Source organism: Schistocerca gregaria, chromosome 1, assembly GCF_023897955.1.
Source record: "Schistocerca gregaria isolate iqSchGreg1 chromosome 1, iqSchGreg1.2, whole genome shotgun sequence".
NCBI classification, from domain to species: domain Eukaryota; kingdom Metazoa; phylum Arthropoda; class Insecta; order Orthoptera; family Acrididae; genus Schistocerca; species Schistocerca gregaria.
In genome coordinates, this window is record NC_064920.1 from 203,762,326 (window position 1) to 203,786,314 (window position 23,989).

The window sequence follows — 23,989 nt, forward strand, 5'->3', positions numbered from 1 at the left end:
CCTGTAAGGACTAAAACAACAAAGAAAGTGAAATAGCGAATCCATTGACATGGAATTTGCTATTTTACAGAAAGAAAGGTTGAGACTGTCAAACAATTTCAATTTATAGTTTGTAGGAATTAGTGTCTCTGTGGGTTTAATTTAAATGAAATAAAGGGTAGTGAAGGTAGAATGACTTGGGAATTAAAGAAACTTTCATTTAGTACTGGCAAATTTACCTAATCTGAAATTAGATAAATAAGAAATTCATCAATATGATAATTGTGAGAAATTGGGAAAACAGGTTATATGAAAGAGAGAAAGCTAAGACTGAAAAAAGGAAGCAGAAATTAAGAATGTAACTGCTATAGCAACCAATCAATACTTTGTGAAAAATGGTTTCACCGCTGTTCTTTCAAATTTTCATGGAAAACATAATTTTAATTTCTTGAATTGCCATTGGGATATGAGTGATATTGTGGTATTTTGGTTACACATTTTTGATTGTTTATGAAAATTTTTGTATAGTCATACACTGTAATTTCTAGTTGTTGTTACCCATACATATTTACAATACTAGTACCATATTCTGTGCATTGCCTTCCCTGGTGTAGAGGCAATAGTTACTGGCTGTCAACATGTGTGTCAGTGGGCATTCTATATAATCAGTGTGAAGTGTTGGACATCATTGAAGACCTTTCTCTTGTAATTGGTATTAGATTACAGATTACAAATGACATAATTTGATGAAGGTGTTGGTTATCTCAACATTGTTGCGACCCCAGCAGCCTATGCAGAAACCATCACCATCACGGACAGGAACCCAAATACAACCAGTATATTCCTCCTATGGTTCACTCTCTCAAGGTACCAATATACACAAAAACATTTGTGAACCAGTTGAATATCAGGCATACAACTGCATTTTTGGGAGATGCTAACTGGGATCTTTCAAAATAGCTTATTGGATTTGACCAGGTCAGTAAATACAAAAGGAAGGATGACACAAAACATCCTGTTAACATCTGCTTTTACTTGTACAGTACAGCCCAGCAGTAGTTTGACATCTCTGGGATACAGTTCAAGATCTGGAATAAATTTCAAGTAGAAATTAAGAAAGTCTTTGGTAAGAACCAGTATCAGGTCCACTTAACCAAAGAACCTACATCCGGAGGAAATAACAAAGTTGTTTAGAGTGTCCATAAAATAACATGGCCCATACCTGTGAAAATGACGTGCTGGTGGAGAATACAGTGTTAGAGTGATGTGGGACTTGTAGCATGTGGCTATGGTGCCGTAGGGAGTTGCAGTGAAACAGTTGAAGCCTACTCACAAGCAGAATTTCTATCCTACTGCTAGCAAGCTTGCAAACAATTGTATTGATAGATTATGCCAGTATGATTAAGATTGTGCCATTGTGATTAAAAATTCAGTAAGCCAGTAATCTCTGATTATAGTACCAAATAAGGAAATCAGCCCTTAAAAAATTCAGATGCCCATGTGTATAGTGGTGTGCACTTAAGAAGGTGGAGGTGGGTGATACATAGTGTCAGGGAGCAGTGTACCATGTGACACTCCAACAGATAGTGTCGTTGTGCCACATTTGCCTGTAGCACGTGCATCGAAGTACATGTTGAATATTTACCATTGATTTTCACATTATTTTAGGTACGGTGACATTATTTAAGTACTGTAGTGTTCATTTTGCATGGCATAAAGCAAACACAAGAATTATTATGTTAAGAAATGAGAGAAATAGTTTTTTCAGGCATATAAATTCTACTAGGCAGAGTCAGAAGCAGCAACTGTAACCACTATTGTGCTTGCCAGTGTAGACAACAGGTGGAATGTGAGGAGTCAGGCAGAGACAGAAAGTGCGAAAGTACACTAGCTGTTAGTCTCTGTGCAGAATACATTGCACTGCTGCCTTTTTATGTGTACACTGTAGTGATGGCTCACCCATTGACAGCAAACTAAAGCAACTGCCTCATCAGAAAAAAAGGTGTGGATTCATCAAGTGCATTTTTGCACATGTGCCAAGTTAATTTGCATGAGCGCTACTCTATATGTCACACAATGAAGCCAAATTTGATGGCACCTAATGAAGTTTCACACCTAAGGAAGAGCATGGCATAGGACTCCTAGGAAAAATTTCTTTTGAAGGATGTGATCACAACAGATGATTTCATCAAATGGTTCCAGCAAATCGATACAATGCAACAGAAAAGTGTATGTCATAAGATTGTCAGCAGACTCTGAATGTCTTACCAGTGGCTCCCACAAAATGTCAGACCCAGCCATTAAGAGGTAGCATCAGTAATTTAGAAGAGTTTCTGTGGCCATTGGTATCAATCTGTATACTACATAGTGACACTGAAGAATGCAATCTGAAACAAGGGTCTTGTGCTGCAACTGTCAGACAACATACAGGGTTCTCAATGACACAGGTATGGCATGTTCCTACACTATGTAACAATACAGACCTAGTTTTCACAGTTTCTCAACAGTGGCAACAGTCAGCCACTGCAAAGCTGAAAGTTTGAGTAAATGGGGATGATATTTACTCAAAGATATATGTCTACTTTAGATTACAGTCACATACACATTCATTCTTCTGCAAACCACAGTGGAGTGCATGACAGAGGGTATGTCTCTTTGTAGCAGTTATTAGAGTTCTTTTTTTTCTGTTCATGTACGGAGTGCAAGAGGACAGATTGTTTAAGTGCCTCCAAGCATGCTGTTATTGCTTTAATCCTCTCCTTGCAATCCCTTTGCGATCCGTGTAGGAGCAATACATAGTTGGTTGTATTATATTCCTAGGGTCATCATTTAAAGCTGATTCTTGAAACTTTGAATGTAGACTCTCTTGAGATAGTTTACATTTGTCTTCATGATTCTGCCAGTTCAATTCCTTCAGCATCTCTGTGACACTCTCCCATGGGGCAAACAAATCTGCAAACATCCATGCCACCCTGTTCTGTTAGTCTTGTTTGGTAAGGGTCACAAGAGTTATTTGTGAGCAGTCTCCTTTGTAGACTGATTGCATTTCGCCAGTATTATACCACTAAACCGATGGTTACTGCCTGCTTTACCCATGATGGAGATAATATAATCTTTCCATTCCATATCCCTACAAAGTGCTACACTCAAGTATTCATATGAATCATTCCAGCTGTGACTCATTGATAATATAGTCATAGAATACTATGTTGTTTTTTTTTTCATTTTGTGGAGTGCACAATTTTAAATTTTTGAACATTTAAAGCAAGTTTCCAGTCTTTGGCCCACTTTGAAATCTTATCAAAATCTGACTAAATATTTATGCAGCTTCTTTCACACAGTACTTTGTTATAGATAATTGCATGATCTGCAAAAAGTCTGAGGTTACTATTGATATTGTCCACAGATCATTAATATGCAGGTTGTCCGTAATTATATAACTAAAGTTCCAGTTCCAAAATGTTGTAGAAAGAGAACTCCTGCTCAGAAGGGCATCAAATTTTGACAGCATACTATTGAGGCAGGGGGAAACATGATGGGAAACATACACATACACATACACACACACACACACACACACACACACACACACACACAAGAAGACAGAATACTTTACCAATCAATGGCACTGTAAGCATCAAATATGCGCACCAGCGACTGCATGGCACACTGCTGTTCCTCAGTTTGGGTCTGAGATGCTCCTCACTTTGCATCCAAGATGCCCCACATGACTTGTCTTCATGAAGGATCATGCGCTCTTGGTAAAGCCCTTATACAAGAACGGTGCCTTTGTGCCAGTAGCCCCTCCAGAAGTTCCAGGCATTCAAGGGTATAAAAAAGGCATTGGTCCAATGTCTGCTGAGGGTCTGGAGAACATGATTACAAAATTCAGAAAGACAAGTCCTTTTAAAATGCAATGTTGCAGAAGGAGGAAAGCAGTTGATCCAATACAAAATCACCCACATTCAGGAATAGCTTCATGTTACCTGCCAGCGAGACAAATGCTTGTTCTGGGATGTTTTGTTCACATGGAAGTGGATAATGAATGGCAATGGAACCTTTTATGGACAGACGAAGCCCATTTCCTTCTCCAAGGACATGTCTGTGCACAGAATTGGAGAATATGGGCAACAGGAAATCTGCATGCACATCAACCAATACCATTTCATTCTGCAAAGGTGATTGTGTAGTGTAGGTGGATGGCATTGTTGATCATACAGCCATGTTGCTTTGAGGAGATGAGTCATGTGGGTCCTGTTACCTGTACTATCACTGGTAAAGTCTATGAGAGTATTTTGCGCACCAGTGTCATTCCAACCTGTCAACAGCACGGATGTGTGTGTAGTATCATTTGTATGCAAGACTGCATTCCTCCACACATAGTACAGCCAATGACACAGCTGCTGCAGAGGAATTTTGGAAATGCTAGAATTATCAGTCATAACTTCCCTACAGCCAGGCCATCAAAATCACCTTATATTATTTCGTGTGACTTCTGGTTGTGGAGTTATCTGAATGATGTGTTCAGTGCTCCAGTTATGAATGGCTGCCTAAAGATGCAATTTCAGTCACAAAACTTGAAGACTTCAATCTTTCATCATCATTTTCTAGAATTACATCCAGTCATGGAGGGTCATGTATATTTGTTAAAAGTGGCATTGATCGTTGTAACATAAAACCCATTGAACTGTTAGCTGAAGAGAAAGTTTGTGAAGTATCTGCTGTTGAACTCTCTGCATTAAAATTAATATTCATCTGTGTAAATAGGAGCCCTGATGGGAACTTAAATGATATCTGTTATCAACTAGAAGCAGCTTTAAATACTATAAAAAACTTCAACAAAACAATGATCATATGTGGAGGTTTTAATATTGATTTTCAAGAAATCTCAAAAGACCAGCAAAGCTTGATGACTCTACTGGAAATGTATAACATAAAAGCCACCATAGACTCTCCTATAAGAGTTACACCAACAACTAGCTCAACAATTGATCAGATATTGATGAATACAAATGTAAATAACAATTTCCATGCCGGAAATATTAATACTGGCTTCAGTGATCGCCATGCACAGTGTATTGCTTTGCACGCCCCAAGTGAAACAACTGAGAAAGAGGAACTTGTAAAAGAAGCAATAAAATTCACTAGTAAACAAATAAACCTTTTTGTACAGAGACTAAGTGAAGAAACTTGATATGAAGTGTATACTTGTGAAAATACTAACAAAAAGTTTGGAAAATTCATGGAAATCTTCATGTCATACTTTGAAGCTGCATTTCCATTAAAAAAACAAAAATGTCAACCTAACTTCAAAAAGAACAAATGGATTACAACAGGTATTAGAATATCTTGTGCAGAGAAAAGAAGATTACACAATATAGCAAAGACACAAAACATGCCTCATGAATTTCATTTGTACCTGATGAATTACAAGAGGATCCTCAAAAATTTTGTAAGGAAAGCTAAAACAATGGCAAATGACAAATGCATTGAAAACCCATAAAACAAATCTAAAGCTATATGGGAAGTTATAAAAAATCAAACAACAAGTGAAACTAAACAATATAAAAATATGAACTTATCTTATGAAGGACAAATGATTTCTTGCCCAACAGAAATTGCAGGGACCTTCAACAAATATTTTGCAAACGTAAGTGAACAGTTGGTGAGTGGACTGGAAGAACACAACAAAATATCACCTCCATCATGCAATAGTGTGAGAAATGTGTCTACATCTTTATTCCTTTCACCCACAAATACTGCATAAATTTTATCGGTTATAAAAACCTTGACAACAGGGTACTCTTATAGAATTGATGGAATACCAGATGCAATTATTAAGAAATGCTGTCTTGCCTTAGCTGAACCCTTGACACATTTGTGCAACAGCTCACTGGCATCAGGAACATTCCCTTCATGCTTAAAAACAGAAAAACTGAAACCACTGTTCAAAAAACGAAATCCGGAATGTGTTTCAAATTATAGACCAATAGCCCAACTGCCTGTATTTTCAAAAATTTTAGAAAAAGTTTTTTTAGAAGAGATTGTCTGATTTCATAAATAAAAATAAAATTCTCTCTCCTTGACAGCATGGCTTTAGGAAAGGTTATTCAACTGAAAGTGTAATATTTGAATTTCGTAATGGAATCTATACTAAACTGGATGCAAGTGAGTTTGTGACAGGCATATGTCTTGATTTATCTAAAGCTTTTGACGTCATTGACCATAATGCCCTACTGCAGAAGCTTGACCAATTGGGAATTAGTGGTATATCCAATGAGTGGCTCAAGACATACCTATGTGGTCGATAACAAAATCAGCTACTACTGTTCAGGATATGAAAACGTGAAATACGGTGTCCCTCAAGGATAAGTATTAAGACCCACTCTGTTTCTCTTCTATGTCAATGATCTTATGTACAACAAGTATTGCCAAACTATACCCCATTTTGCAGACGATACAAGCTTCCTTATTAGTGGTAAAACAGAAGAAAAACTAAAAGACTCTGCTATCCAAACAATGAACAGTGTAGAACAGGGGTTCAGCTACAACAAGCTAATTATAAACAAAGAAAAGACAGTACACTGAACTTCTATAATGTAAAAGGAAGACACCACCCACACATAGAAATAAAACTTAGGGACAGAGTTCTTGAAAGTGTTGACAGCACTAAATTTCTGGGACTCTGGCTCTAGAACAACACAAAATGGGAAGTACAAATTGAATATTTGCAAAGAAAACTAAATAAAACCTGTTACATGATACGGATCTTAAAAACTTGTTGCACCAAAGCCAGCCTGTTAAATGTATACTAATCCTATGTGCATTTTGTAATTAAATATGGCATAATCTTCAGCATTAATACAACAACAAATATTAAACTTTTCAGGATGTGAAAGAGAATACTAAGAATTATTGAAGGGGTAAACAATATGAAATCATGCAGACCCATATTCAAAAACTGTCAGTTCTTCCTCTTCCTTGAATTTTTATCTACGAAACATCAGTTTTCATCAAACAATATATCGATAGACACCCAGATATCTTATTAAAAAATGAAGATATACATTCACACAATACAAGGCAAAAATCTGACATTCATATGAAACAGGTGAGAACATCATTGTGCCAAAAAGGCACACTACATACTGGGATAAAGATTTTCAATAATCTACCTAAACATATTAAATCAATAGGTAAACACTGTAGTTTTAAGGCTGAACTAAAGGCATATTTAATTGATCATTGGTTTTACAGTCTGACAGAATATATAAAGGCCAAACAACAAAAATAAAGATGCATTATTAATATTCTCCTTTGTATGTTGCCTGTAATGTTTGTTGTATGTATGAATCTTTGCTAAATTACTTCAATATCTAGTCCTTAGGATTGCAATACAAACTGTATTTTATCTTGTAAATAACTAACCATGTCCCTTATCCTTGTATATATTCTATTCATATAGGATTTGAAGGACTAAATAAATAAATGTAGCTGAACTGAAGGCATCAATTGAGCAATGCATTCTGAACTGACTCCCAGGACACTCCAACCTGTTATGTAACATGCTGTTTCTTGGTTTTAACTTGTGCATACAGTGATGTACAGCATACTGAACATTTCATGCCAGTCCCATGAAAATTAGAATCTCATGTCATTTTGCTTTTTAAGTGGTTTTTGGACCCACAAAAATTATGAACTGATGTTATTTTGATTTTTAGCATGTTTTTGGCCCCAGGACAATTAAAAACTGATCTTGTTTTGCCTTTTATGTAGTTTTTGGTCTCAGGACAGTTAAAAAATGATTTTTCCCATTCAATACAGTATGACTCGCCATGCTTGATGGGCCCAGTATGTGGTCCCTCCGGTACAGCAAGATGGGGTACTGGACACCATTATCCATCAGCAGGATAGCGCACTACCACATTGGGCTCTAATAGCGCAGTAGTGATCGCTGGTGTGGCCTTGGAGGAGCTGTTCCATGTCCTCCTAAATAGTCCTGACATAACAACCACAGATCTTTTTGTATGGGTCTGTGTCACATCAACTGTGTATATGCAAAGACCACAGATTCTGACTGATCTATGGAGCAGATTACAGTGATCTTTCAGCAAATCACTGCATAAAAGCTGCATGCCACATGGCGCAATTCGGTTGTGAGGTATGATATTTGATATTTACTGCAGTCTTAATGGTGGACATGTTAAGTGCTAATGTGCTGTGACACAACCTTCAGATACAAACTCCAGACTCTCATACACATGTATTTATTGTTAACAAACAATAGCTTCCTGTAATTTCTTGCATATCATGTTTTAATTTTGTGACACCACAAATGGATCATCCTGTGTAATGTTGATGCTAAGGGGCTATACTCTCAGAATCATTGCTCAAGCCCTGAAAAATAAAGGAAGGAGAATAAGGGTTTAATGTCTCATTGAGGTCATTGGAAACAAGAGCACAAGCTTGGGTTGTTTTAAGGATGGGGAAGAAATTAGCTGAGGCCTTTCAATGGAATTGTCCCAGCATTTGCCTGGAGCAACATAGAGAAATTATGAAAAACCGAAATCTGGATGGCTGGACACAGATTTGAACCATCATCCTCCCAAACGCAAATTCTAATCCTGCACAAATTATGAATTAAACATATAAAACATACTGATTCAGAATGTAATCAAAAAATTAAAAATCTCAGTATCAGTATTCCAATGTACCCAGTATGACTTACGAGGGTTGAATGAAAAGTAATACCTCCACCTTCGTTAATTAGGTTTGGATGGGAATATTTTAATAAATCAAATGCAGAAATAATTCTTAGAATATTGTCTTTAATTACCAATATTCACTTTTCCACATAATCACCAGCCAATTAGATACATTTCTGCTAATGATGAACAAGTTTTCTGAAACTGTCACAGAGGAGGTCGACACACTGTTTCCACAACCACAGTATCACAGTTCTCTCAATGTCTTCATTGGAAGCATAATGATGTCCCCACAGATCATCTTTCATTATCGGGAACAGATGGAAGTCAGACCGCACTAAATCTGGACTGTATGGAGGAATCTCCTTTGGGGTGACACCTACTGTCAAGAATTCAATGACTGCTTATTGCTTAAATTGCATTGACCAACCGTCTGTGCAGGGTTCCACACTGAACACTGTAACAACACAACTGTTCAATGCTAAAGCTTCCCGCCAACTGGAGCTGTAGAGAAGAGGCTACGGAACAAGCCAGTACCTGCCGCATACCAATGCTGCCAACTGTCGAAGAGTTACGAAAGTGGAGGCATTACTTTTTGGTCAACCCTCATATATCAACATGCCTACTGAATCTACCCCTTCCCTATTATTGTTGTATTTCCCAACTGTAAGAAGATAGGGCATGTCAATATTTTTCTTGTTGCAGTGTTCTAATTTTCCATAATGTACAATGGTTCAGAAATTAAAAAAAGATTGAGTGTGGTGGTGGAATGATGACTGTGTAGTGCTGGAATGGGAGCAGGGAAGGGGCAGGTTTATTTTATTTAATTTAATAATTTTATTTATTTCTCTCCTTTCCTACTACTTCCTCTCCCTCAACCACCACCACACCAGCTCGCCCCTGCCCGCTGCCCAGCCTGCAGCACTGCAGCTCGCCCCTGCCCGCCGCCCAACCTGCAGCGTTTCACTGTCCGCCATCCCCAGCATACTATCCCTCCCCCTCCCTGGCCCAGGCACCTCCTTTCCCCCACCCAGTCGCCGCTCCCATCATGCATTGGTGCTGCTGCTCACATTGTGGTTTCAGCTGCCTGAGACTGCAGTTGCGAGTGTGTGTGTGTGTGTGTGTGTGTGTGTGTGTGTGTGTGTGTGTGTGTTGTTGACAAAGGCCATTGGCCAAAAGCTTTAAGCGTGAAAATCTTTTTGTTGTGCCTATCTGCGACTCAGCATCTCCATTTATTGGTGAGTAGCAACTTTCCTTCTCAGAATATTGTTACATTTCATCCTGGATTTTCCATTGTTTGATTGTTGTGTAATTTAAGCCGTACATCCAATCTGCAACTTTATTCTTATACAAAAGGGGTCAGTTTTATAGATTTTTAGTAAATCATGCTATTTGATGTGGTAGTAAATGTTTCTCATTGGTGCAAGTGGTGAGGCATTTGAGCATTTTTATTCAGCGAGTGGCTCTTGGGAGCAAGAAGGGATTTCTGGGAGATGGAGAGTTGTGAAACACTTCAGGTTGAGAGGGAACAGAGTTGGTTTTGAGATATGAGAGCGAAAATCTTGCACTGAGAAGTGATACAGAAGACTTGATGTTGCAGGGCAATTAGTGGGGTAAAGTGATAGTATATGAGCAGTTAGTGGTCACAAATACTTAAAATTTGCTCAAACTTGGTGAAATTCCAGGGCACGTAGCTTTTTGTTTCAGTGCAGTTAGTATGAGCAATCATCGAAAAATATGCTCTTCAGGGAACTTTGATATGATTTACTTGCTGTTCTCAGATTATTTGTACCTAATTCAAAGCATAGAACTTTGTTATTGTAGCGAAATAGTGATGATTTATTGATTTCTGGGGAGTCAGCTACCATTCTGATTATGTAGATTTACACAATCTTAACTGCTAGTAAATATTTATTAGTTTGTATCTTTTAAACTACATTTTTGTAGGGCAATCATTTCTTGATAGTCTTTCATGTAACTGATTGAACAAATTATCACTTTATTCTACATAGATTTGTGGTGTTGCCTACATCAATTTATTATCAGCAGATAATAATCTTGTATTGCTATTTATTATTATTCTTTTACTTGCAGTTTGTGTTTAATTCAATTTTTATTTAACTTGCCAGTGCTTTATCTATTTGACGAGAGGATCATAATCTGTAACTGTTACTTCAGCTATCTTAGCTAATGAGCATGAAAGCAGATGTGTACAGCTTAACCCTATAACAAGGTAGAGCCACATTTTCTGAACCGACCCACACATAGCCCAAATACCAAATCACCACCAATCTCTTAGTTTTGTACTGTTTCTTGTTAGGTAATCTGATTATAAAATCTACCCATATTCATTATAAAGTTGGTATATCACCAACAAGAGGTGTCAAAACATGATGATAAACTTAGCAGGGAATTTACTGACAAACTATAGCTTGTTCAGCTCATCCACAAGCATATCTCCTGTGCCATCTCCTCCTGCTATCCAGCCACCATCTAGTATTCATCTGATCACCCAGTATCACCCTGGCCATGAAAAGCTCAACCATATCCTTCAGCAGAACTTTGACTATCCCTCACTGTGCCCAGAGATGAGGGATACCCTATGCAAAATCCTATGCACAACACCGAAAGCAGTGTTCCACCACTCACTCAACCTTTAGAATAACCTCATCAATGCCTATTTCAATCTGGCTCCAAATCCAGGGCCCTTTTAGTCATTTCCTTGTGGATGATTCTGGTACATGGCCTGTAGCATATACCCATCCAGCACCTCCTTTCACAGTCCAGTCACTGGCATTTCCTACATGATACAAGGCAGAGCCACCTGTGAAAGTAGCCATGTTATAAGAGGTCTGTTCAAAAAATTCCAGCATTTTATCCACAATTTTTTTTATGCTTACCTTCTACTTACTGTGCATGGACTCATCCAAAACACTCTCTTCCACAATTGATACACTGCTCCCTATGCCATTCCCACTTCTGGAAGCAGTCTGGTATGCCTCTTGCTGGATTGCGTGGAGTGCCGCTTGCGAATTTTCTTTTATCTCATTGGTCCTTGAAAATTTTCATTCCTTTAATGGGGTTTCCAACTCATCATCTTCATCATCATCATCATCATCATCATCATTTAAGACTGATTATGCCTTTCAGCATTCAGTCTGGAGCATAGCCCCCTTATAAAATTCCTCCATGTTCCCCTATTCAGTGCTAACATTGGTGCCTCTTCTGATGTTAAACCTATTACTTCAAAATCATTCTTAACCGAATCCAGGCACCTTCTCCTTGGTCTCCCCCGACTCCTCCTACCCTCTACTACTGAACCCATGAGTCTCTTGGGTAACCTTGCTTCTCCGATGCATGTTACATGACCCCACCATCTAAGCCTATTTGCCCTGACTGCTACATCTATAGAGTTCATTCCTAGTTTTTCTTTGATTTCCTCATTGTGGACACCCTCCTGCCATTGTTCCCATCTACTAGTACCTGCAATCATCCTAGCTACTTTCATATCCGTAACCTCAACCTTATTGATAAGGTAACCTGAATCCACCCAGCTTTCGCTCCCATACAACAAAGTTGGTCGAAAGATTGAACGGTGCACAGATAACTTAGTCTTGGTACTGACTTCCTTCTTGCAGAAGAGAGTAGATCGTAGCTGAGTGCTCACTGCATTGGCTTTGCTACACCTTGCTTCTAGTTCTTTCACTATGTTGCCATCCTGTGAGAATATGCATCCTAAGTACTTGAAACCGTCCACCAGTTCTAACTTTGTACCTCCTATTTGGCACTCAAGCCGTTTATATTTCTTTCCCACTGACATTACTTTCGTTTTGGAGATGCTAATCTTCATACCATAGTCCTTACATTTCTTTCCTAGCGCTGAAATATTACTTTGCAAACTTTCAATCGAATCTGCCATCACAACTAAGTCATCCGCATATGCAAGACTGCTTATTTTGTGTTCACATATCTTAATCTCACCCAGCCAGTCTATTGTTTTCAACATATGATCCATAAATAATATGAACAATAGTGGAGACAGGTTGCAGCCTTGTCTTACCCCTGAAACTACTCTGAACCATGAACTCAATTTACCGTCAACTCTAACTGCTGCCTGACTATCCAACTTTGAAAATAAAAGAAGTCTGAATGGGTCATGTCTGGAGAGTACAGAGGATGATGCAACACAGTGATTTTGTTTTTTGTGCAAATAGTCTCACACCAACAGGGATGAATGTGCAGGTCCATTATCATGCTGCAACAGCCCTGAATTGTCTCCCCACATTTCAGACCATTTCCTTCTCACATTTTCTCACAGGCATCCCAACACATCCTGATAGTACCATCGATTAACGGTTTGTCCCAGTGCCAGAAATTCATGATGAACTATACTTCAAAGTCAAACAAAACTATTAACCTAGCTTTGATTTTCAACCGTACCTGATGAGCTCTTTTTGGTCTTTGAGAGCCTTTCCTGGCCCATTGTGGAGATTGAACAAATGGTTCAAATGGCTCTGAGCACTATGGGACTTAACATCTGAGGTCATCAGTCCCCTAGAACTTAGAACTACTTAAACCTAACTAACCTAAGGACATCACACACATCCATGCCCAAGGCAGGACTTGAACCTGCGACTGTAGCAGTCGCGCGGTTCCAGACTGAAGCGCCTAGAGCCGCTCGGCCACTGGAGATTGAACCTTGCTCTCAACATCTTAACTGTAGACCCATGTCTCATCCCCAGCTATGATTCTCTGAAGAAACATCTTACTCTCATTTGCATGATCCAAAAGCTCTTCAGTGATTGTGAGCTGAAGGTCTTTCTGATCTTGACTCGTGAGTAATGGGACGAACTTGGCGGCAACATGATGCATTCCAAGGTGCTGTGTGAGGATTTTGTGATGTGATCCAATTGAAATGTTACATTCTTCTGCAAACTCTTGGACCATCAGTCTTCGATTGGCACTCACAATTTCATAGACATTCCCATCGTGACAGTTGTTGGTAGATGTCAAAGAGCATCCTGAACTAAGGTATCTTTTAACTTCTGTCTGGCCGTTTTTAAACAGTGTGAACCATTTGTAACACCAAGTACAGCTTATGCATTCATCACTGTGCGTTTCCTGCATCATTTGGTTTATCTCTGTAAAGGTTTCCTTGAGTTTCACACAAAATTCAATGCAGACGGGTTGCTCATCTAACTCTGTGACACAACCTTCTACTCAGCGCAACAGTGAAAAGTAACTAACAGACATACAACAATGAAACTTTCGGGAGTTACACATTAAACAAAGGCATGTGTAGAGATGCTGACTGCATTTAATGGCAACACACCATGAATGTCCCAGAATTTTTTGAACATATATCATATATTGGCTTTGTTGCAGTGCAGCATTCTATGGGGGATGATAGCTCACCAGCTGTCTATTTGCATAAACGTCTACTGACAAACTGAAACTGTAGCAAACCACAATCTTCATCATCCAGTTGCTGTACGTACAGTGCACAACGACACAAGTGACTTTTAGCGGCTGCTTTGCTACACGTGCCATTTGGACACGCCCTTCCAAAGTGCCAAAGTGACTTTTAGCAGCTGCTTTGCTAGATGTGCCACTTGGACACTCCCTTCCAACATAAGTTGCTCTGAATTATGCATATAGGAACACACACATGTGCTCTCTCTCTTTCCCTATGTGTGTGTGTGTGTGTGTGTGTGTGTGTGTGTGTGTGTGTGTGTGTGTTTTGCTGCAGCTGTGTTAGTGTGGATTGGGTCTCTGCATGTACTTTTCCTGATAAAAAGAGCCAGGGCTTTAAAGTTAGTTGATAATGTGTTCTGTTATGAGGTTTCTATGCCCCACACATCAGTCTGCTAAAGATGAGTGGATGACTTGGCTTTAGTTTACATATTGTTTCATTCAGAAATTTCCATTACAGTTTGATTCTAATGGTACACATTTTCTGTGTAGGCTGGAGACAGTATACCATTAACAATATATTCAAATGGTCTGGTTTTATCGGATGGTCCTTTCAGACCTTATTCTGACATAAACACTAAAATCTTTGTGCAAGATATCATTGATGGATATTTTCCATCTGAACTGCAAAACTCTTACCCTGATGGCGTTGCTTTTAAGGTATGTATTGGAGAAAGTTAGCATGTAGCTAGAAATAAATTAAGTATAAATAGAAAGGCAAAGATTTTAAATATAGTATTAGATTGCATTGACATCCCAGTGGATCACCTGAGATAGATGCTTACAACAAAGAATGCATTTACATACTAAATAAGGTAATAAGACTTATTAAAAGAAAGAACACAGTGATTTTATGAAGAGCCATCTGGAATCTTTTAGAAAATGCATATGGGGAAAATAATTACACTTGTGCAACTTTTATGTGTTAACACATAATAATAATTAAGGTAGGGGAATCTTTCATGGTCATGAACCTACATAATTAATAACTTCTTTACTGAAACTGCAAAAAATGTGCCAAGACCATATTTATTAGCACTGCTACTGCAATAAGGACCTAGAATCGTACGCCACCATCATTCCCCAAATCTGTCAACATGCATACTAAGCTTACATCTGCAGAAATATCCGCATTCCACCACCTAAAAACTGATCCCAACCTTATAACCCTATCTGCTGACAAAGGCTCCTCCAGTGCTCTTGTTTTGAACTGTAAGGATTATGTGGAAGAAGGACTCCGCCAGCTGTCAGTTTCACCCAACTACTAACCTTGCCCCAGTGACTGCACTTCAGAAATCAAGCAGGATCTTGAGTCTCTCCTCAAATCCATAGGCCCATCCCAGAACCTCTCCCTGTAGTCTATCTCTCTGCTCACCCCTATCACTCCCCACGCTCCTACCTTCACATGCTTCCTAAAGTCCATAAACCCAACCACCCAGGATCCCCCATTATGGCCGGTTACTGTGCCCCACTGAGAGAACCTCTGCTCTAGTGGAGCAACACTTTTTCAGCCTGCTACCCGACTTTCCAGAGTTCCTGTTTCTTTACCACACAGTGCACTGCTCGTCATTATTGATGCCACCTCCCTTTACACTAACATCCATAATTCCCAAGGTTTTACTGCTATTGATCACTGCCTCTCTCAACACCCAATGGATTCCAAACCACCCATCTCCCTGTCACCATGACCAACTATATCCTCACACACAATTACTGCTCCTTTGAAGGCATAACCTGCAAATAAATCCAGAGTACGGCTATGGGCACCCATATGGCACTGTCCTATTCTATTCATGGGCCACATGGAGGAATCCTTCCCAAACATCCAGAATCCCAGACTCCTCATCTGGTTCAGATTCATTGATGACACCTTCATGATCTGGATAGAGGGTGAGGACACCATATCTCAACACCCACACTCCCATTCACTTTACCATGACCTTCTCAACCCAATAAGCCACCTCCTTCGAAGTTGACCTCCATGTCAAAGATGGCTATATCAGTACCGACCACCAGCAATATCTCCACTTCAACAGCTGTCATCCATTCCATACCAAGACATACCTTCCATACAGCCTAGCCACCCATTGGTGTTGCATCTGTAGGGACAAGCGGTCCCCCTCTAATTATACCAAAGGTCTTACTGAGGCCGTCACAGATAGTAATTGCCTTCTCACAGAGGAGCATTCCCCTCATGAGTTAGTGCCATTCAGAAGTGAAGCAACTGAATTACATTCTCCGCCAGGGTTTCGACTACCTCTCGTCATGCCCTAAAATGAGAAATATCCTGTCCAATATCCTTCCCACCTCTCCCACAGTAGTATTCTCCTCGTCCACCCTACACAACCCTTACTTCCAATCCTTTACTCACGGCTCCCTATAAAAGACCTAGATGCAAGACTAGTGCCTTACATCCTCCCACCACCATCTACTTCAGTCCTGTCACAAATGCCACCAATCCCATCAAGGGCAGGCCTACCTGTGAAACCAGGCTTACCTATGAGGTAAGCCGCAACTGCTGTGCTGCATTGTGTGTGGGCATGTCTGTCCGTAGGAGTGGCCATAGACAGTCTGTGGCCAAGAAACAACTGGACCACACTGTTGCTGAGCATGCCACCCAACATGACATTCTTCATTTCAATGACTGCTTCACAGCCAGTGCCATCTGGATCCTTTCCACCAACACCAGCTTTTCTGAGTTACACAGGTGGAAACTCTACCTGCAATATATCATACATTTCTGTAACCCTTGTGATCTCAACCTTCGTTAGTGAGTGTCGTACCCATCTAGCCCTTTCCCTGTTCCCAGCCCTCTATACCACCACCGCACCCTATCTTTTTACTTCTCTCCTTTTCTGCTATCCCCCCCCCCCTTCCTCTCTCCCCTGCCCACATTCTAACCTTCAGACTGCACCTAGCTGCCCTTCTCCCCACCTCATCCCTGCATACTCCCAGCAGCATTTTACCATCCCCCACCCCTTCCCTGTTAACTCACCCCCTCTGCACCCCAGCCTCCTACTTATCCCCACACAGCTGCTTCACCCATACTATGCTGTTACTCGCAGTCTGGCTCCAGCTGCCAGAGACTGTGGTCATGTGTGTGTGTGTGAGCTGTATTTGTGTGAGTTTGTATGTTGTTTATTTTTGAGAAAGGCTTTATTGGCCAAAAGCTAACTTTCTGATAGTCTTTTTGTTGTGCGTTTCTGTAACTCAGCATCTCTGCTGTATGGATAGTAGCAACTATCCTTTTTATAATATTGTTATAAACTATGTCACACATAGATTCAGAAGGGTGAACAATAAACAGTTAACAACAGGAATATTTTTAGACTTGTCAGAAGCATTTGGTGTGGTTGATCACAATAACCTTGACACTAAGACTGATCAACTGTTACCTTAGTAATTGGAAACATCTGGAATGAGTTAGGTACCCTGGTCAGAAGTCCAAAGCAGCCAATGAAATGCTGTCATGTGAGGGTACAATCAAATATAGGGTGCCTCAGTTCACAATTACGGGAACCCTTGTGTTCCTCTTGTATATTAATAGTCTGAGTCTAATTGTGGATCCTCATAAAAATATCTTATTTGCTGACTCTACAACAGTTTTACATAATATCAAGAATAGCAAGGAATTTGTAAACTAGGTTCAAAGCTAGTAAGCAGTTGGGCATGTGATAACCAGTTCATTATGAATTAGAAAATGAATTTTCATGCTCATCAAAATAGGGTTCCATATAAACCTGTCATTCCAATTATGGAAATGGCAGTGCTAAGTAGCTCAGAAATCTCGTTGTATGGCTGCAAGATGGCTCAAAATGAATTACACATATTGAGTACAAAAATGGACAATAATTAATTTAAGGAAGTAAAAATCATAGTGTTTCCAGTAGAGACACATAAATGTGACATACAGGGTGTCCATCAGTAAAGCCCCAGCTTCAAAACGCTGCAGAAAGAGAACCTCTGCTCAGAATGTCATCAAATTTGAACAGCGTATTGTTGACACTCAAGGAAACATCAATGAACAAAAAAATCTAATGAAAATTTTACCAATAGAAGGTGCTGTAAGCGTCTTAAGATAAATGCGGTCAACTACAAATGACAGATGAATCACAATACAATGGCTATGGTTTTGAGACGCACATTTCACCATCTGTACTGTTCAATGTGCGTGAGTGCAGACATTCAGCAGTCAATAGTTGTGGCACTGCTAGTTAGATCAGCCCATCCACCATGGCAGTGTCCTACCGGATTGGATGGGAAAAATTGATTTTTAATTGTCGTGAGGCCAAAAACTGCATGAAAACCAAAATGACATCGTTATCTAATTGTCATGAGATTGGCACCAGACATGTTCGATATGCTGTCCATAGTTTTCTGCCACAAGTTGAAATCAGGAAACAACATGTTCCACAACAGATCAGAGTGTCTCTGGGTCATGTTCGAAATGCTTTGTGCAGTGCATGCCTTCAGTTCAGCTGTGTTCATAATTAGAGCACTGAACATAACATCCTTCACATCACTCCACAGCCAGAAGTCATATGGATTAAGATCAGGTTATTTGGATAGCTAGGCTGTAGGGAAATTAGGGCTGATAATTGTAACTCTTCCAAAATGTCTCCGTAGCAGCCACTTGACTGGCAGTGCTATGTGTGGAAGAGTGCCATCTGGCATAAAAATGATCCTACCCACACATCCACGCTGTTGAAAGGTTGGAATGATGTGGGCATGCAAAAGTCTCTCATAGCATTTACCAGTGATAGTAAACATAACAGGACTAGCAGGAAAAATATGGGTCTATGATTAACAATGCAGTTTGCACACACCACACAGTCACCCTTTGCAGAATGAGGTGGTACCGGTTGATGAGCATGCAGATTTTCTGTTGTCCATATTCTGCAATTCTGTATACTGACAGGTCCTTGGAGATGGAAATGGGCTTCATCTGTCCACTGAATATTCTATTGTCATTCGTTGTCCACTTCCACGTGAGCAAGAAATGCCAAAGTGAACATTTGTCTTACTGGCAGATCGGAAGGAAGCATGGGTGATTTTGTATGAATAGCAATGCAGGATATTTCATAGTATTTTATGCACCAGGCATATCCATTCCCTGTGCACTGTATTTCTGCACACCTGGTGGTGAAATGTTCATAGCTATGCAAGCTGCAGTCATCATGTTTAGCCATAATATACAGGTGTAACACAGTGATGCTTTAAAAATTGGGGACATTGTAGAGGACAAAATTTGGAACATTTTGATGTAAGGAACATACAACCATTTTGTATGCACTTGGTAGGCTAATGAAACACCAGAATATTGTACTTTGGAAACTTTTAATCGACAAAACAATAATGTACAACCAAATATTGTGGATCGAATCAGTGGCTTCCCTGCTTTAGAGTAAATGTACAATGTGAAGATTACCAACTTTGTATTCCAATGTGCAGTGAGAGTAAATGTATAATGTAAAGACTACCAACTTTATTATATAATGTGCAGCAAGGAACCATGTTTTGTCTGATTCCCTGCAAGATTCCACTAAGCTCAGGTACTATTCTTACTGGCATTGAGTGCATAGGGTACCTTAAATAACTGCAGAGAAAAAAGTCAATGAATTGGGAATCCAATTCTAACTACCCAATTACTCTCTACTTGAAACTGTTTGTGTGAAATGCCCTGGCCTGAAAATCAAAGCAATGGAGCACTGTTGTTCCGAAACCACAAATGAATGCATAGTTTCAAGGAAACATCTGCTGCAAGTTCAAGCAAGGCATTGTCCAGAAAGTCCAAATACCATGCATCAATCAAACAGTCTCAGGAGATGTGTGGTCAAGTAAGGTGATTTCCAAGAATTCCAGGCCAAATGTTCACTGAGAGTCTTAGCTGGTAACTTCTCGTACATATAGTGAATGGATTTTTAATAGCCTACTGGTGGCTGTAGAAATTTTATTTCAGTTTTCCAGCCATAGGTTCCTGACATCAAAATGTTCACAATTTCATCCTCTACAATTTCCCAAGTTTCTAAAACTCCATTTTGTTACACCCTGTATAGGTGGTCGCTTCTTTGTGAGAAGAATAGGAACCTGAAATGTCAACTGTCCTGACAGAGTATTGTTTTGTAATTATGTTTATGTTTGTACTTTACATTCAGTTTACCCAGAATGGCAACATTTATTTAATATCATGCTCTGAAGTTAGGAAATAAAGGCAAAACTACATATTTGTGAACATATTTTTGAGGCACTGTGCAACTGATTAAGATTCTAGATTCATGTTTGGGAAAAACAGTGTTCAAATTTCTTTCAGGCTGTTCTTAGTTAGGTTTTCTATATTTTCTCTAAATTGATGGATCTATGTGCTGGGACTATTCTTTTAAAAAGAATGTACCAAATTTCTTGAATGGTTCTAAGGATATAAAAAAAATAAGTGTAATAAGAAAAACACATGTAGGAGATTGCTATATTTTTGATTAAGCTTTATGCTTACTTATCCTTGGGAGTAATCCTTACATAGCACCCTTTCTTCCCTTCTCACTATCATCTATAATAACTCAGAAAACGTCATATTACAACAGTGTAGGCATTATTCTCTTTGGTACTTGTCAGTTACCATTATCTAATAGTAATAGCTGGCCGCTATCGGAAGGGGATATCAAGTTGATTCCGTATTTCCAGATTTCTGGAAAAAGTTCCTCAGAAGCAACTTCTAATCAAGCTGCGGGCGTATGGGGTATCGTCTCAGTTGTGCGACTGGATTCATGATTTCCTGTCAGGAAGGTCGCAATTTGTAGTAATAGATGGCAAACCATCAAGTAAAACTGAAGTGATATCAGGTGTTCCCCAGGGAAGCGTCCTGGGACCTCTGCTGTTCCTGATCTATATAAATGACCTGGGTGACAATCTGAGCAGTTCTCTTAGGTTTTTCGCAGATGATGCTGTAATTTACTGTCTAGTAAGGTCATCCGAAGACCAGTATCAGTGGCAAAGCAATTTAGAAAAGATTGCTGTATGATGTGGCAGTTGGCAGTTGACGCTAAATAACGAAAAGTGAGAGGCGATCCACATGAGTTGCAAAAGAAATCTGTTGGAATTCGATTACTCGATAAATAGTGCAATTCTCAAGGTTGTCAATTCAACTAAGTACCTGGGTGTTAAAATTATGAACAACTTTAGTTGGAAAGACCACATAGATAATATTGGGGGGAAGGCGAGCCAAAGGTTGCGTTTCATTGGCAGGACACTTAGAAGATGCTTACACTACACTCGTTCGTCCTCTGTTAGAATATTGCTGTGTGGTGTGGGATCCTTACCAGGTGGGATTGACGGAGGGCATCAAAAGGGTGCAAAAAAGGGCAGCTCGTTTTGTATTATCATGTAATAGGGGACAGAGTGCGGCAGATATGATACGCTAGTTGGGATGGAAGTCATTAAAGCAAAGATGTTTTTCGTCATGGCGAGATCTATTTACAAAATTTCAGTCACCAACTTTCTCTTCCGAATGCGAAAATATTTTGTTGAACCCAACCTACATAGGTAGGAATGATCATCAAAGTAAAATAAGAGAAATCACAGCTTGAACAGAAAGGTTTAGGTGTTCGTTGTTCCCGCGCACTGTTCGGGAATGGAATGGTAGAGAGATAGTATGATTGCGGTTCAATGAACCCTCTGCCAAGCACTTAAATGTGAATTGCAGAGTAATCATGTAGATGTAGATGTAAATCTAATTGCATTTCTTAAAACAGATCCAGCTGTATAATAGAATTTACAGACTTGTGCACTGTGCTAAAATACATTTTGAGCAGTGAAAGTGTAATAATATTTTGTAATAATATTTTGCAGGTTATTGACAAGCATACAGTACATTATGGTGAAGAAAATATGCAATGGAAACCTTTCTGTGGAACGGGATACATTCTAGGAGGAAAATTGCAAGGCAGAAGTTCTAATTATAAGACAGACACACCAAAAACTTCATTGGATCTAAAGCTGTAACGTATGCTGTGACTAAACTTGTGAAATGAGTTCATACCATTATTTTACAAACATTTTATGTGATATTCTATTTCATATAATTTTTTGAGAATATGTAATGTTTTGGAATGATGTCATGTGGCTTAATTCAATATGTAAATGATAAATCAATCATTAATCTGTGTAGAAAAGAAACAAATGCAACTAACTAGACAGATCATATTTCAAAATGTACTGTATGACATGGGACAGGCAGCAATAGTAAATACTTATTGTTTATAAACGATATTTTGCATTCTTCATTTAAATGTAAATCAGAAAATATTATAACTAGGCCACCTTCCCGTCAGGGTACTGGTCCTTGTTTACATAGAAACAACCTCTTGAGAGAAAAAGGGGGACTTTACATTGCATGATTTTTAGATAAAGAACAGAAAGCTAGGTGAAACCTGAAATTGACAGCAGTGTGATTTTTGTGGAAAATTTAAGTGTACATTGACAGGACAGGCTAAAGGAAAATGGAGGCAGTTTGCCACAGTAAGCAAGAAACTCAAATCCAATGAGATAGAAATTGAAATTTCATATAAGATTAGGCGAGACTCAGTATTCAGGGGTGGGCATAAAATGGTAACTGGATCCTTCTATCGCCCATCAGACTCATCTCTTGATGTAACTGAAAACTTCACAGAAAATCTAAGTTCGTTTCTACTTAAGTTCCCCTATCACACTGTAATAATTGTGGAGACTTTAATCATGCAACAGTCAACTGGGAAAGTTACAGGTTTATTAGTGGTGGGTGCGATATGGCATCCTGTGAAACATCACGAAATCCCTTCTCTGAAAACTACCATCTAATGGCAACAAATAGACCTGACTTCTTTGAGGATGTCCACATCAACACTGGTAACAGTGACCATGACACATTTCTGGCAACAATCATCACCAAAGTACAAAGGGCAAGCAGAAAGATATATATGTTCATTTACTTTATAAAAAATTAGTAGTGGTACATCTCAATGAGGAGCTTGAAACTTCAAGCTCAGGGAATGAGCATACAAAGGAACTACGATGTAAGTTTAAAAGAATAGTTGACCATGCACTGGATAGATATGTACCCAATAGTAGAATGTACATAATGGGAAGGATCCTCCATGACATACAGTCACTATAAATAAACTTCTAAAGTAACAGATTACTGCATAATGGGTGTAAAACAAAATGTAGGACTATAGATAGAAAGATCCTGAATGAAATGTGTTTAGCTGCAGCAAAATATTGTCAAATGATCTTTCACAAAACCAGAAGAAATTCAGGTCATATGTAAAGGCTATTAGTGGTACCAAAGTTAGTGTTTGTCCTGAGTGAATGAGATGTGAACTGAAACTGAGGGTAGCAAAGCAAAAGCTGAAATTCTCAGGTGCTGGCGTAAGCCGTCGCCAGTACACCAGTCAGCAAAGATGTAGTGTGAAGAGTAGTCACTGGATCAAGTGCATATATCACGAGAGAGGCCAAAGAGACACTCACAAGCAACACGCTGCCAATTCCCTTTCGACCGCAAGAATTTAGGCCACTGCTGCTGACTGAGGGGCTCAGTCACTAGCTCAGTCACTCACTCAACTCACTACTCCAGCTTGGTGTCTGTTATTCATTCGTGGAGCGGCACAGTTCAGCAAAGGCTATGCTAATACATAGCACCCAGAAAAGTGTAAAAGCAACATTATTGACATGTCTGCAAGAGGACTATTATGGACAAGTTTGTACCACAACACATAGACTCTATTTAAGTTAAGTAGCAGCGGTCTGTCCATGTAAATAAAGAACCATGTTAATCCACGAGTGCATTTGTGTTGTAGAAATAA

General features: G+C 39.3%; 1 protein-coding gene across 1 annotated transcript in view; it reads left to right on the plus strand.

Annotated features, from left to right (window-relative positions):
- LOC126336852 (UBX domain-containing protein 11-like) overlaps positions 1-22,416 on the plus strand; it is a 261,607-nt gene extending 239,191 nt beyond the window's left edge. The window contains exons 7-8 of the mRNA XM_050000946.1: positions 14,649-14,816; positions 21,999-22,416. Of these exons, the coding sequence (XP_049856903.1) occupies positions 14,649-14,816; positions 21,999-22,151 (321 nt within the window). The 3' untranslated portion in view covers positions 22,152-22,416. The remainder of the gene's footprint in view (positions 1-14,648; positions 14,817-21,998) is intronic.
- Positions 22,417-23,989: the final 1,573 nt, after the last annotated feature.